The sequence below is a fragment of the Nomascus leucogenys genome, chromosome 13 (genome assembly GCF_006542625.1).
Source record: "Nomascus leucogenys isolate Asia chromosome 13, Asia_NLE_v1, whole genome shotgun sequence".
NCBI lineage: Eukaryota > Metazoa > Chordata > Mammalia > Primates > Hylobatidae > Nomascus > Nomascus leucogenys.
This window is the reverse complement of record NC_044393.1, coordinates 99,707,399-99,721,159: the sequence shown is the minus strand read 5'-3', so window position 1 is coordinate 99,721,159 and position 13,761 is coordinate 99,707,399. Positions and strand designations below refer to the sequence as shown.

General features: G+C 39.3%; 1 protein-coding gene across 8 annotated transcripts in view; it reads left to right on the top strand.

Moving 5' to 3' along the window:
* The window catches only part of PRKAG2 (protein kinase AMP-activated non-catalytic subunit gamma 2), a 324,996-nt gene that overhangs the window by 305,608 nt on the left and 5,627 nt on the right, over nt 1-13,761 (top strand). For all 8 annotated transcript variants that reach the window (XM_030826201.1, XM_003270938.4, XM_030826202.1 and 5 more), the window contains 7 exons: nt 903-961; nt 3,105-3,150; nt 5,602-5,656; nt 6,987-7,113; nt 9,945-10,110; nt 10,447-10,484; nt 11,607-11,753. In XM_030826201.1, coding sequence (XP_030682061.1) covers nt 903-961; nt 3,105-3,150; nt 5,602-5,656; nt 6,987-7,113; nt 9,945-10,110; nt 10,447-10,484; nt 11,607-11,753 — 638 coding nt within the window. The remainder of the gene's footprint in view (nt 1-902; nt 962-3,104; nt 3,151-5,601; nt 5,657-6,986; nt 7,114-9,944; nt 10,111-10,446; nt 10,485-11,606; nt 11,754-13,761) is intronic.

Sequence of the window (13,761 nt, the reverse complement as noted above, 5' to 3'; positions counted from 1 at the left end):
TGTTGTTGTTGTTGTTGAATTTCTTTTAATTTAGCAACTTTTTGGCTCTCTGAAGAGCTTATGTGTCTTTACCAGCCCAATGAACAAACCCCACATAGGATGCCACAGTGAGATGTGAGCCAGCTGCCCCACTTTGGGCCACACATGGCATATGGCATCCCTGGGCCCCGCACTCATCTCGCTGGTGCACACCTTTTTGACAGGGCAAATTAGATGCTGTAAACATGAGTGATGTCTCTGCCAGACCATTGTTATACTATTAAAACTGTTGTGTAACTTACAGCTATCTAAATGCCATCATTACTTATCTTGTGAATCACAGCAGACGATGCCATTGTCTCTCTTAGCATTCTTCACGTTATTTTGAAATGATCATTATGTCTGCTTCTAGGTTTTAATTTCATCAGGGAAGAAGTTCATGTCTTTTTCATCCGTGTCATCCTAGTGTCTAGCACATCAAAAGCACTCAATAAATAGCAACTGTTCGTTAAAACCATTGTGTTTAGAATGCTTCTTGGGAAACAATCCAAGTGCCCAGAATTGTCACGTTTCTAAAGCTTACGGAATACTTTATCTTAAAGTATTTAAAATTATTTACATATAACTGCAATTCTTTTTTCAAATTTATATCAGTTAATGAGTTTTCTCTCATCGATTTGCCAAATTCTGTGGTTAGTTCCTTAGTACTTACTGTCAGGTTTAATTTCAGCTAAATTTGTATATCCAGTTTGGTGTACACAATTAACACATCAATAGTTTTAAATAATATATTAAACTCTGCTTGATATCTTCAAAGTATATTTTATAAGCTCTTCTAGTATATATTCTAGGCTCACTTGTCATTTGAAATTTTTAAAAATGTTTTCATAGTTTTATTTGTAACATATAATTCTTTGTTCCAGGAATGCTAACAATTACAGATTTCATAAATATACTACATAGATACTATAAATCACCTATGGTAAGTGGCACCAGTTCCTATGTCAGTAGTTGGAGCTGTACATATCTATGTATGTGTATAGGTATATGTGTGTATTTTAAGATTTTTAATGTTTTCAGTTTTTTCTTTTTTGGTATGGAGTGCTGGTGGTGGTTGATTTTCCAAATATATATAACGCACAGGGAACTTCAGTATAAAACTATCTTTACCATAAGTTATATGTATGAAACTCAAAGAAGGGATTCTCAGGAAAAATAAAAGGAAATAGATTCTTTATTCAGCTTTCGGAATTCCTTGGCTTAGCAGAATTCTACATATTTATTAGCTAGAAGTTCTGTAAGTTTTGCTTATCTCTGCGGGCCTGTTGATGTGGTAGAGCTTAATTCAGTTATCCCAGCAATTGCAGAACAAGAATTATATGTACTTTGTGATTTTAAAGAAGAAAAAAATGAGTCATTAAAATGAAATAAATTCAGTTTTGACATTTTCCTGCTAATTAGGAAAAAACAGCTACTGGCTAATTTTAGTAGCAGAACTGTCTGGTCCCTGGTACAATGGTTCTGGAAAGAAAGCAGCTTAAAAACCACTTTTGTCCTTCATCTAACTTTGTGATCCTGAGATTCGGCCTGCTTGGTTTTGTGTTTTTAGTTTCTGTTTGTTCATGAGGGTGGAGGGGAAGGACAGGATTGCATAATCTTATTTAACTAGTCCTATTTGGGGTACTTAAAAGGTATAAGTTAATACTGCTTTATGCATAATGCTCAGTATTATCCAATAATTCTTACATAAAATACAAAAATGAGTTTCTTCATAAAACATGTTCTTGCCGGGCACAGTGGCTCACGCTGTAATCCCAGCACTTTGGGAGGCCGAGGTAAGTGGATCACTTGAGGTCAGGAGTTTGAGACCAGCCTGGCCAACATAGTGAAACCCTGTCTCTACTAAAAATACAAAAATTAGCTGGGTGTGGCAGCGGGCACCTGTAATCCAGCTACTCAGGAGGCTGAGGCACAAGAATCGTTTGAACCCAGGAGGTGGAGGTTGCAGTGAGCCGAGATCATGCCACTGCACTCCAGCCTGGGTGACAGAGGGAGACTCCGTCTCCGAAAAACAAAACAAAACCGTACTCTTAGGAAGTTTTACCAAAGATTTTGTAAATATCCTGTATTTATTTCCCATGAAGTGTATTATTTCTTAAATATTACCAATGCAAGTGAACATGGGATTTCCTTATAATGGTCATATCTCTGCTTTTGAACTAGCAAAATCATCACGAGTGTGAGTTTTGAATAGATAGAGTTCTGTGAAATGCAGCAAATCCCATATAAGAAATCTTAGCAATAGATTATGAAATCAAAATTGCAAAAAAGCAGTTATATCTAAATATGCAGCCCAAAGTTTTTCTTAATATCTGTAGATACAGGCCGGGCACAGTGGCTCACGCCTACAGTCCCAGCACTTTGGGAAGCCGAGAAGGGTGGATCACTTGAGCCCAGGAGTTTGAGACCAGTGGGGCAACATGGTGAAACCCCATCTCTTAAAAAAAAAAAAAAAAAAAAAAAACCACAAAAATTAGCCAGGCATAGTGGTGTACATCTGTAGTCCAAGCTACTCAGGAGGCTGAGTTGAGAAGATTACTTAAGCCTGGGAGGTTGAGGCTGCAGTGAGTCATGATCGCACTTGTGCACTCCAGCCCGGGTGACAGAATGAGAGCTTGTCTTAAAAAAAAAAAACAAAAAAAAAACTTGCAGATACATTTTTTTCTCTATATCTCACTTCATTTTCTTTCTTTCTTTGCAGTGGTGCCATCTCGGCTCACTGCAACCTCTGCCTCCTGGGTTCAAGCAATTCTCCTGCCTCAGCCTCCCGAGTAGCTGGGACTACAGGCACCCACCACTATGCCTGGCTAATTTTTGTATTTTTAGTACAGATGAGGTCTCACCATGTTGGCCAGGCTGGTCTCGAACTCCTGACCTCAACTGATCTGCCCACCTTGGTCTCCCAAAGTGCTGAGATTACAGGCATGAGCAACCGCACCTGGCCACCTCATTTTCTAATTGTGAATAGAAAATGCTATTATGAAAGCTATGTTTTGTTTCATTTTCCAAATATTTTTTCTATGTTGTATATGTATATTTATAAATAAGAATTTTTTTATTTGCAGGTACAGATTTATGAATTAGAGGAACATAAAATTGAAACATGGAGGGGTAAGCACTATTGGATGTTTAAAATCTTTTAGTATCAGGAAAGCTATGCTTAGTATGAAAAGTACATTTTAATTTTGCAGATCCTTTTCTCTCTGCTCCATAAAATGTTATTTAAAACATTCTCTTTATTTCTATCTTAATTTTGATAGTGTGCTAACTAAAGCTGAACAACGTAAGTATTGTCCATTCTGTTTATAGACCTGTATAGGACATCTTCAGCAGGCAAGGCCTTATCCTAGGGCCAGGAATGTGAAGATGAATGAGCTAACCAAGCCCCACCTCGCTGCCCACAATGGGGCCACCGTTCACTACTAAGTCTAACCCCTCAGAGATTTGCCTTGGTGTTAAGAAATGCAGCAGAGGCCTAACTTGAACTAAAGCAAGCATCTGTTCTTATGTAAACCTAATAATTGTTTCTTTACAAATTGTGGAGAAACTTAGGACAAATGAACCTCAAACTAGATGATTTGGAGCAAATAGCATGGAAGTAATTTGAAGACCATGTTCTTTCTTTGTCACATTGACATTCACCCTGTAAAATCATGATACTCTTTGCTGCCATAGAACCATTTCTTACATGCACATTTTATGATTGTGAAGGTGGTGGTCTCACTGAGACTTGTCATGGTGGGTTGGTGGAGAGGACCGGGGATGGGAATCACAGCAGACCCAGTCTGTCTGCAACAGCAGAGCCTTTGTAGGGTGCTCAAGGAAACGCTGGTAGAAATGAAGGGACCAACTAAAGGAAAATTTTGAATTCAAAATCGAAGAGTTTGGTTCTGTGTTTCCCATTATACGCTTGATAGGAGAAGCAACCTTTGTAACTGGCTGTGAAATGAGAATACATTTTGGAGTGCTCTTACACCCCCAGGGGCCCTCTCAAATCCATACGATTTAGAAGCTGCACTGAGTGATGGATTTGGTTTATTATGACTTTGTCAAACCAAGCTAAACAAATTTGGCATGGGATCTGTACGGCCTGTTGTGCAGTGATTGTGTAACACCAAGATAGATACTTCTTGTCCAGTTCTACTGTACAAGTACTGATAGACCAAGGTTTAAGTATGTTTACATTTTGACATTACATGATATTTGGTAGTAATAATAATGCCAAAATATTCTTAAACGCCTTCTGTATAGAAACCTTGGTAAAGCAAGGCCGGATGCGGTGGCTCACACCTGTAATCCCAGCACTTTGGGAGGCCAAAGCAGGTGGATCACTTGAGATCAGGAGTTCAAGACCAGCCTGACCAACATGGTGAAACCCTGTCTCTACTAAAAATACAAAATTAGAGCCGGGCGCAGTAGCTCACACCTGTAATCCCAGCACTTTGGGAAGCCCAGTGTAATCCCAGCACTTTGGATCACCTGAGGTCAGGAGTTTGAGACCAGCCTAGCCAACATGGTGAAACCCTGTCTCTACTAAAAATACAAAAAAGTAGCCAGGCGTGGTGGTGCGCACCTGTAATCCCAGCTAGTCAGGAGGCTGAGGCAGGAGACTCGCTTGGGCCTGGGAGGCAGAGGTTGCAGTGAGCCAAGATGGTGCTGCTGCACTCCAGCCTGGGCGACAGAGCAAAACTCCTTCTCAAAAAAAAAAAAAAATTAGGCTGGGCACAGGGCCTCATGCCTGTAATCCCAGCACTTTGGGAGGCTGAAGTAGGTGGATCACTTGAGGTCAGGAGTGCGAGACCAGCCTGGCCAACATCATGAAACCCCATCTCTACTAAAAATACAAAAAAATTAGCAGGGTGTGGTGACGTGCACCTTTAGTCCCCGCTATTTGGGAGGCTGGGGTGGGAGAATTGCTTGAACCCAGGAGGCAGAGATTGCAGTGAACCCAGATCATGCCACTGCACTCCAGCCTGAGCAACAGAGCGAGACTCTGTCTCAGAAAAAAAAAGAAACCTTGGGAAAGCAAATTAATTGCAGTTGATATCTTTAGAAAAAAACAGTTTTTGTATGCTGGAAAGATGCCCACAGTGCAGTAGGTTTTGAGCATCAATTTGGTAAAATAATACTTAAGAATATTTAAAGAACAAAGTTTGTCATAACTGATTTTATCTTATAACTTATGGAAATTGATTTTTAAAATTTCATAATTGCTTCATTTCTCGAGAGTAATATGAACCTGGTAGCATTCTAGTGACCTCTGCTGGTATTGCCCTTTTATCGGATTTCTTTGTTTTTCCTGATTTTATAAACACTTACTGTCACATTGCTTTTTAATATTTAATTTTTCTTCAAATGCAACATCCTGAAAACAGTTTGGAAGTTGTTTAAAATAGCCATAACTGTAATCAACACAGGAGTTTTAGGTCAATTAAATTTCTTTTTATTTGAGTTTTTAATCCTTGTAACTATTAACCATAAACTGAAGGGTATTTGAATTTGTGTAATAACTGCAAACAGCAAATGTGTTACTAACTGCATATTTTCTTTCTATAAATACAGAGCTTTATTTACAAGAAACATTTAAGCCTTTAGTGAATATATCTCCAGATGCAAGGTAAACTTGTTTTTTTTTTTCCTTTGAAAACATTCATTCAGATGTATGTGTTTTATCACCATGATAGAAAGAAAGAAACAAATAAACATGTTCTTCATTCCAAACAGGGCCCGCCTCCTTAATTCCAGCTACACTGTACGCATTCAGTAAATCTAGCAACACTACAAAAATCACAGCCACTGCTGGTGCTAAGGATTGATAATGGACTAGTAATAGGGTCATACTAAACCATCATGAAGATCTCGGCCAATCTGGGGGGCGTGTTGAAATTGCAGATTCCTGGGCTTTTACCCCTGACCTGCTAAATCAGGATAGGGCCCAGGAATACGCATTTAAACAACTCCCTTGGCAATTCTGCTCCACACTAGTGTTTAAACATCAGTGTACGTTAGATGTCGGTTCAGATGTGGTCAGAGCATGAGCTGCCTTCTGTGTAGTCGTCTGGCCCATCCTTTTTTATCCAAGCCTTCTGGTTTGGCTGTGATACATTTCCACATTTGTGTAAAAGCATCTTTCAAACTCAAATCCAGTACAGAGAAAGATTAAAATATTTATTTTCATTTTATTTATAAGTCCTAACAAAAAGATATAACAGCCTTCTTACTGGCAGTCCCAGGAGAGGGACCAAGTAGAACAGAAATGTTGGCCCTACAATATCTCCTAGCCAGGCCAGCCCGGGATAGAGCCAGTTTGCCCACTCACCAATGCAGAGGGCTTGCTGCTACAGCCTTTGCTCTCTTACTAATACGATGCATCTGTTTGCTTTTCTAAGGATTTAGGTTTCATTATCTTTCAAATAAAATCACTAAATACACTCTTAAAAAAAAACTCCTCTTCCTGGCTGGGCATAAGGGCTCATGCCTGTAATCCCAGCACTATGGGAGGCCATGGTGGGTGGATCGCTTGAGCTCAGGAGTTCAAGAGCAGCCTGGGCAACATGGCAAAACCCCATGTCTACAAAAAAGAAAGGAGGCGCATGCAAGTAGTCCCAGCTACTCAAGAGGCTGAGGTGGGAGGATCACCTGAGCCCGGGAGGTCAAGGCTGCAGTGAGCCATGACAGCAGGCAACAGAGCAAGAACCTGTCTCAAAAAAACAAACCAAAAAAAATCTCCTCTTCTAGAGATTTGTAGCTTGCACTTATATCTGAGATATGTTAACATAGATTGTGAAAGATGAAAAATTTGCTGAGATCTCTAATTTAAAACTCTTCCAAAACACTGTTATTATTGTAATAATAAAAACACTGGAAGTGCTTTAAGACAGGGATGGTCCAAAGTGTTCTGATTTTTCTTGAAAGCCTCCTAACAACTTTAATGACTTTTCCCACAGCCTCTTCGATGCTGTATACTCCTTGATCAAAAATAAAATCCACAGATTGCCAGTTATTGACCCTATCAGTGGAAATGCACTTTATATACTTACCCACAAAAGAATCCTCAAGTTCCTCCAGCTTTTTGTAAGTAGTTTTTAGCGTTTCTAAAGACATAATTGCATTTACTTATTAAATAATGTACTTCAAGTAAATTGGCTCCTGTTACCCTCAGTAGAAGAAATTGTTAGTTTTGAGGTCTCCCTTTCTAAACTTCAGTTTCTCAACTTACTACTCTCTGTACATTCTTAAAGTTGATTCCAATTTAAAAGCAATCACCTTTTAGTGCAAGTATCAAAACAATTTTAAAAGCAAAACTCGGCATTCTCTCTTTAAATTAAAACATTTATCACCAACATATGAGGTGAAATAAGGCAATCTGCAAGTCAGTCTAATTAAGGACTGTTGTACAAGATAAATTGAACAAATATCTACAGCAAAAATTGCTTTATGTTGCTTTTATTGGTGTCACGGTTTTAGAAACGTGTTCCCAAAAATGCTGTCCTCAAGATTGTCGTACTATAAACTGCAGCAGTGATAGAAAAACCCAAAGCAAATAAAATTTTGACAAGAGAATACCATGTTGGTCCAAATAAGGCCTGTATTACCTGTAGGTTTTCTCAGCTACTTGAAATGAGCTGGCCCCATAGTCATCCAGAACTTTGAGCCTGTTTGGTTGGAAACATTAAAAGAGACTCAGGAAGAACAGAGAGTTTATGAGAGGTTTTTCATGTTTTTCTTTTAATTACATGCACGGAATTTGAGGTTATAAGTAATCAGTCAGATAGAACCAGTAGAAGGTCTTAATCATTCTGAAGAGGTAATTTGAAGAGTTGTTTTTTCAAGACTGTAACAGATATTAAAAATGTGCTTCAAATTAGCTTTCCCATTTTTCTCCCCATGGCTTCACCTAAGGACCTAAGATAGCCTTCCGGTGCCGTGTGAAGGAGCTGAAGCTCCTGCCCTGGAGGCAGCTTGAGGAGCCCCTTTTGCTGACAGAGGCACAGAGGGCTTAGTGATTGTGAGAAATACCTTGTCAACCAACCCAGTCTTGTATTTTAATCATTTACATATATAAATAACGTTTATTTAACCATGTTGTGCTAAGAAAGAAGGTAGGGAAGAGTAATTTACAAAAAACTCAAGTTTGAAGTTTAATAAAGGCGATAATCTAGGAAAAAAGGATTAGGGATGCATCCGCATTGTTTATCAGACTGTACATCTGGGAATGCAGCCGCTTTAGTAGTTGAAGTTTAATAGGAACAGAGGGAGCACGGGGTGGGAAGGATGTATTCAGGGCCCCCACATGAGGCCTGCAGCTCACTTAATCCTTAGAGTCATCATTTTTAAATAATATTAATCATGAGAGCTGATTACTGTATGTCCGGCACTGTTCTAAGCACTTTACATAATCTCATCCTCGCTGCTACCCTATCAGGTAGGTATTTTTATTAATCCTATTTTATAGGGATGCAGCTAAGAAAGGTTAAGTAGCTTTGCCAAGGTTGCATGGCAGGGAAGCGGTAGAGCCAGGATCCCTTTCGAGCATTCCTCACTCCCCATGCTTTCCTCCACGCAGGGGCCATGGGAGGGAGGCGTTTGCACACCTTGCATACACAGGACACCTGGCTGGGAAACGTGCCCCAAGTCATATGGATATTATTAAGTGGTAGATTTCAAACCCGGGAGTCTCTCTGACTCCCAAGCCCAAACTATTTCTGCTAGTGTGCTGTTGCACAAGAGGGAGTAAAAGCGTGAGATCATTCTTTTGCAGAGCTGCTTCAGATTTTTATCTTCTATAAAAAGGAGAGGAAGTTGCCTCTGCCCAGTACTGCCTCATATTTGGGCCAACATGGTAATTAGAATCATGCTACCAGAATATTCAGCTAACTAAAGGTTTTCAGTTAGAAATATAGAACTTAAAGACATTTCAGAGCCTGATTTTTACTGAATTATGAGATCATTTTCTGAGAAAAAAAGGAGCATTACCCTTCAAGACATTTGAAAATTAGCCTAAGCATATAGTATGCAACAGGGAATTAGCTATATTGAGATGGACTAGATGACCTAATAGGTCTTTCTTTTTTTTCTCTAAATTTCTAGGAGTCTCATGATTTGAATATTGATGAACTCTTTGACTTGAACATTTTGTTTCTTCTAATTGTTCATCTTTTCCTGATAATTATAAGGTACACCAGGAGGATGGAATCAACTATACCCTTTATAAAAGGTGGATTTTTGAAACCATAGACCTTATTTTGTTATATTCAAACATGATCCTAGACTTTTCTCTCCTGCCATATCCCTCCTCCTTTAAAACAGCCCATGAAAAGTTAATTTTTAAAGATTCTTTTAATTCTGTTCAGCTGGCTTCTTTGTTCCTAGTAGACAAAAATTGGAGCTCTCCAAGGAGAATTCAGGATGTAGAGGCGGGTGGCGTGAGGACTAGCTTAGCAGTGGCTCAGACAGCTGCCGTCAAATGCTTTGGGTTTGGAAATGTGTGGGTTCTTAATAAATATTACTTAATCCTGACAGCAGGACCAGGAATTTAACATGAACAATTAAGAATAAACGATTCAATTCTTGGTGGCTTACAGGTCTTAAAATCCCAAATAGACCTGTTCTTCCCTGGTTCTATACGTGTTTTTAGTGAGTGAAGAGGAGATGGAAAAATGTTACAGTGTTAATGCTTTGCTATAGTTTGTGAGTAGTTAAATAGAAGCATAGACATACAAACTGGTTCAAACAAAAGATACAGTTCTTTGTAATTTTCTCATGTTAATTCAGACATCCAGGTAGACTGTTAGAAAAAACTAACTTTAATTTGTTGGACATACTTTTTCATTCAAATCTGGACGTTTGAACATGACAAGGGTGTGTTCTGGGTCTAGAACATTTGCGTTTATCTTCCTGTTTAGATGTCTGATATGCCAAAGCCTGCCTTCATGAAGCAGAACCTGGATGAGCTTGGAATAGGGACGTACCACAACATTGCCTTCATACATCCAGACACTCCCATCATCAAAGCCTTGAACATATTTGTGGAAAGACGAATATCAGCTCTGCCTGTTGTGGATGAGTCAGGTTTGTGTGTTTAGCGCTAACAGACAGAAATAATTGTTTATCTCAGGGTGCAATTATTGTGAGATGACCTGGCACAGGAGATACGTGGGGAAAATGAAAACTTGGATATGGTGAATAAATTCAGCACCAAGGGGCACACAGGATCATAAAAAATGTTTAATTGGTTTATTTTCATATGTCCATTAAAATATGATTTTATATCTATTTAAGTTTCCATTTAAAATAGACAAGGTTATTAGTGTTTAACTTTTAGTAATTATGTCATTAAAACCGATTTTAAAGGAGTTTCTTTGTGTTCCTTAAGACATTTTTCTAACATATATTTTTCATTTTTAGGAAAAGTTGTAGATATTTATTCCAAATTTGATGTAATTGTAAGTATTTTAATTTTGTTCGGTCTGTCACCTAGAATGCATTTTAAACATTCATGTAACGTGTTTTTATGTTTTTCTCTTGTTTCTTAATTTAATAATTTCTAACCTTTTGGGGTGTGAGGATATTATCAGAATTTTATAGACCTTCTGTAGTAATTGTACTTTTAATATGCATTGGTTTAGCAATTAATTATATATTAGTAGCATTTTATAATTCTTCGTCTTTACAATACATGCATATTTTATGCACTGCCACAGCATGTGTATGTATTTTAAATGTTCTTGTTTCCATGTAGGAGGCCTGATTTATTCGCCTCTAGGCGCGTGCACAGTGCACACGTGGACTCATGGCTTCTTTGTCAGGTGCATCCCGTAGCTTACTGATTGGGAGCCACTGTTCTAAGGAAGAAAAGGGGACTGACACTTATAGCCCCAAATGTGCACGCCATTTTTTGCCACAATACTGACCCCACATTAAACATTCTTTTGCTGCTGTCTCAAACCCTTTGCTTCACACTATTGTTATGTTAAACGTAATAGTCACCGAGAAATATGCTGATTGGCATTTTGGTTGAGTGGGACCCGCTAAAATGAATGAGAGCCCCATGAAGCCATTTGGATACATGGGGCTCATCAAGCCTGTTCTTCCTCTGGTTGCTTGATCCCCATGGGTCCCCCAGAGACTTCCCAGCAGAAACCTTGTTCCCCAGGGAGCTTGTTGAGAAGGTCTGTTGCTGCAGCATCTCTAGCTCTTTGGCACTCACCAGCCTTTACAGATGTCAGCCCACCTTGCCAGAGATTTTATCCATGCATGGTAGAGAGCATTAGAGGGTAAAAATTGGGGGGCAGTCTTTGGCAGGATATACTATCAAAGTTTAACAATGTTGCTTCGTAAGGAAGGTAGACCCTGTAACGTGGTTATCTTTAATTGTGATTGATACGTTGACGAAATAACAGTAGCAATGGCATGTTGTAAGCCAGAAAGAACGTCTGATGTATGCAGGTACTAAATTCAGATGAGCATTAAAGTTTTTAGAAATCAGGCTCTTTTAAGCTCACTAATTTTGGTCATTGAAGTGAACTGAAATGAAAGGATATAATTATTCTCTTGCTTCATTACAGAATCTTGCTGCTGAGAAAACATACAATAACCTAGATATCACAGTGACCCAGGCCCTTCAGCACCGTTCACAGTATTTTGAAGGTGTTGTGAAGTGCAATAAGCTGGAAATACTGGAGACCATTGTGGACAGAATAGTAAGAGCTGAGGTGAGACGGCTTTCCCAGTCCTGCTCCCCCAAAGTCCACTGCAACAAGTCCCCAGTAGTGAATGGTGCCTCCGGAAGCCTGAATCTCAGGAAGGGCCCAGCGAGGCAGCCTCCAGGTTCAGTCGGATGGGATTCTCTCCTGTCCCAGAACCCGGCACACTACTTGGCACATAGGTGATCTCTAAAGGTTTGTTGAATTGAATTGAAGGAAAAGTCCTAATATCATAGCTGAATCAAATAAACTGGTAAGATACATTCATAGTTTAAACTATATATGTTTGACAGCCTGGACAGCATAATAAGACCTTGTCTCTACTAAAAATAGAAATAAATTAGCTGGGCATGGTGGCTTGGACCTGTAGTCATAGCTAATAGGGAAGCTGAGGAAGGAGGATCCCTTGAATCCAAGAGCTTGATATTTCAGTGAGCTGTGGTGGTGCCACTGCACTCCAGTCTCGGCAACAGAGCAAGACCCTGTCTCTAAATAGATCTATGTATCTATATCTATAGATACATTTTGTTTTGAGAAAACAAAAGTTGTCCCAGAAGCTTTAAGTTCCATGTGAATATTTATGAATTCAAAATTTAAAGTGCGTAATGTATATTTTAACAAAGCGAATGATAAGTCAGTAAAACTTTTTTCTCTCTTCCCACCAGTATCTCTCTTTCCTCAATTAGGTAAATAGCAAATAATCTAGTAACTCCCAGTTTCTTGCACCTCAGCAGTCTGATTTCCTTAGACTTTACTGCTTATGGGATTTTCAAATGTACTTTGTGTAACACCTTAAATAAAAGACTCCATCTAAAAAAAAATTCTTTCACAAGATGACTCCTTACAGAAGGAGCAAAAAAATAAGTTTTTAGCTTTAGCATAGCTAGGAGAATGGTGTACAGTATCAATGATGATTCCATTTATTTATATGACATAAATAGAACACTAACTTTTAGGTACCTCCAACAAGGGACATACATAAGTTTGACTCAGCAGCAGATGACAAGAAAATATTTGAGGAGTCATTTCAGTCTGAGAGAACTACTTAATTCTCTGGATGAGATGGTTTCCCTTAACCTTCAGAGTTCAAAAGATAACTGTTTAATATCCACTATTTTTTTTTTTTTTTTTTAAAGACAGGATCTTGCTCTGTCCCCCAGGCTGGAGTGCAGTGGCACGATCTCGGCTCACTGCAAGCTCCGCCTCCCAGGTTCAAGCCATTCTCCTGCCTCAGCCTCCCGAGTAGCTGGGACTACAGGCGCCCGCCACCACGCCCACCTAATTTTTCGTATTTTTAGTAAAGATGGGGTTTCACCGTGTTAGCCGGGATGGTCTCAATCTCCTGACCTCATGATCCACCCACCTTGGCCTCCCAAAGTGCTGGAATTACAGGTGTGAGCCACCGCGCCTGGCTAATATCCACTATTGAATGTAACCAATAAAATGTCTTCAGTGTAGAAGACAAATGTGAACTATCATTTTAATGTGTGATTATAGTTAGCAAATAATTGTGCTGTGTTATATCACAGGATTGCTGATGAACCTGAAAGCTTTTTTAGAGAAACATTTAAAAGAAATTTATGTTGACTGCCATGAGAAAGATGACCAAGCCATTATTATTATTATGATTATTTACCTAAAGCAAGCTATGACAGAAACATCACCCACACAGCATTATTTGAGACAAAATACAAAAACTGATTTCCCCCTCTTCCTGTCTCCTTCGTATATCCCTGTTTTCTATCAGGGGTATCACTGTTCAATACAGAGAGGGTCTCCCAGGGCGCAGCTGGCACGGAGCTGCCATGGCCCAAGTTCTGAAGCCTTTTTTTTTTTTTTTTTTTGAGACAAAGTCTCACTCTGTTGCCCAGGCTGGAATGCAATGGCGCAAGCTCGGCTCACTGCGACCTCCGCCTCCCAGGTTCAAGCGATTCTCCTGCTTCAGCCTCCTGAGTAGCTGGGATTACAGGAATGCACCACCATGCCTGGCTAATTTTTGTATTTTTGGTAGAGACGG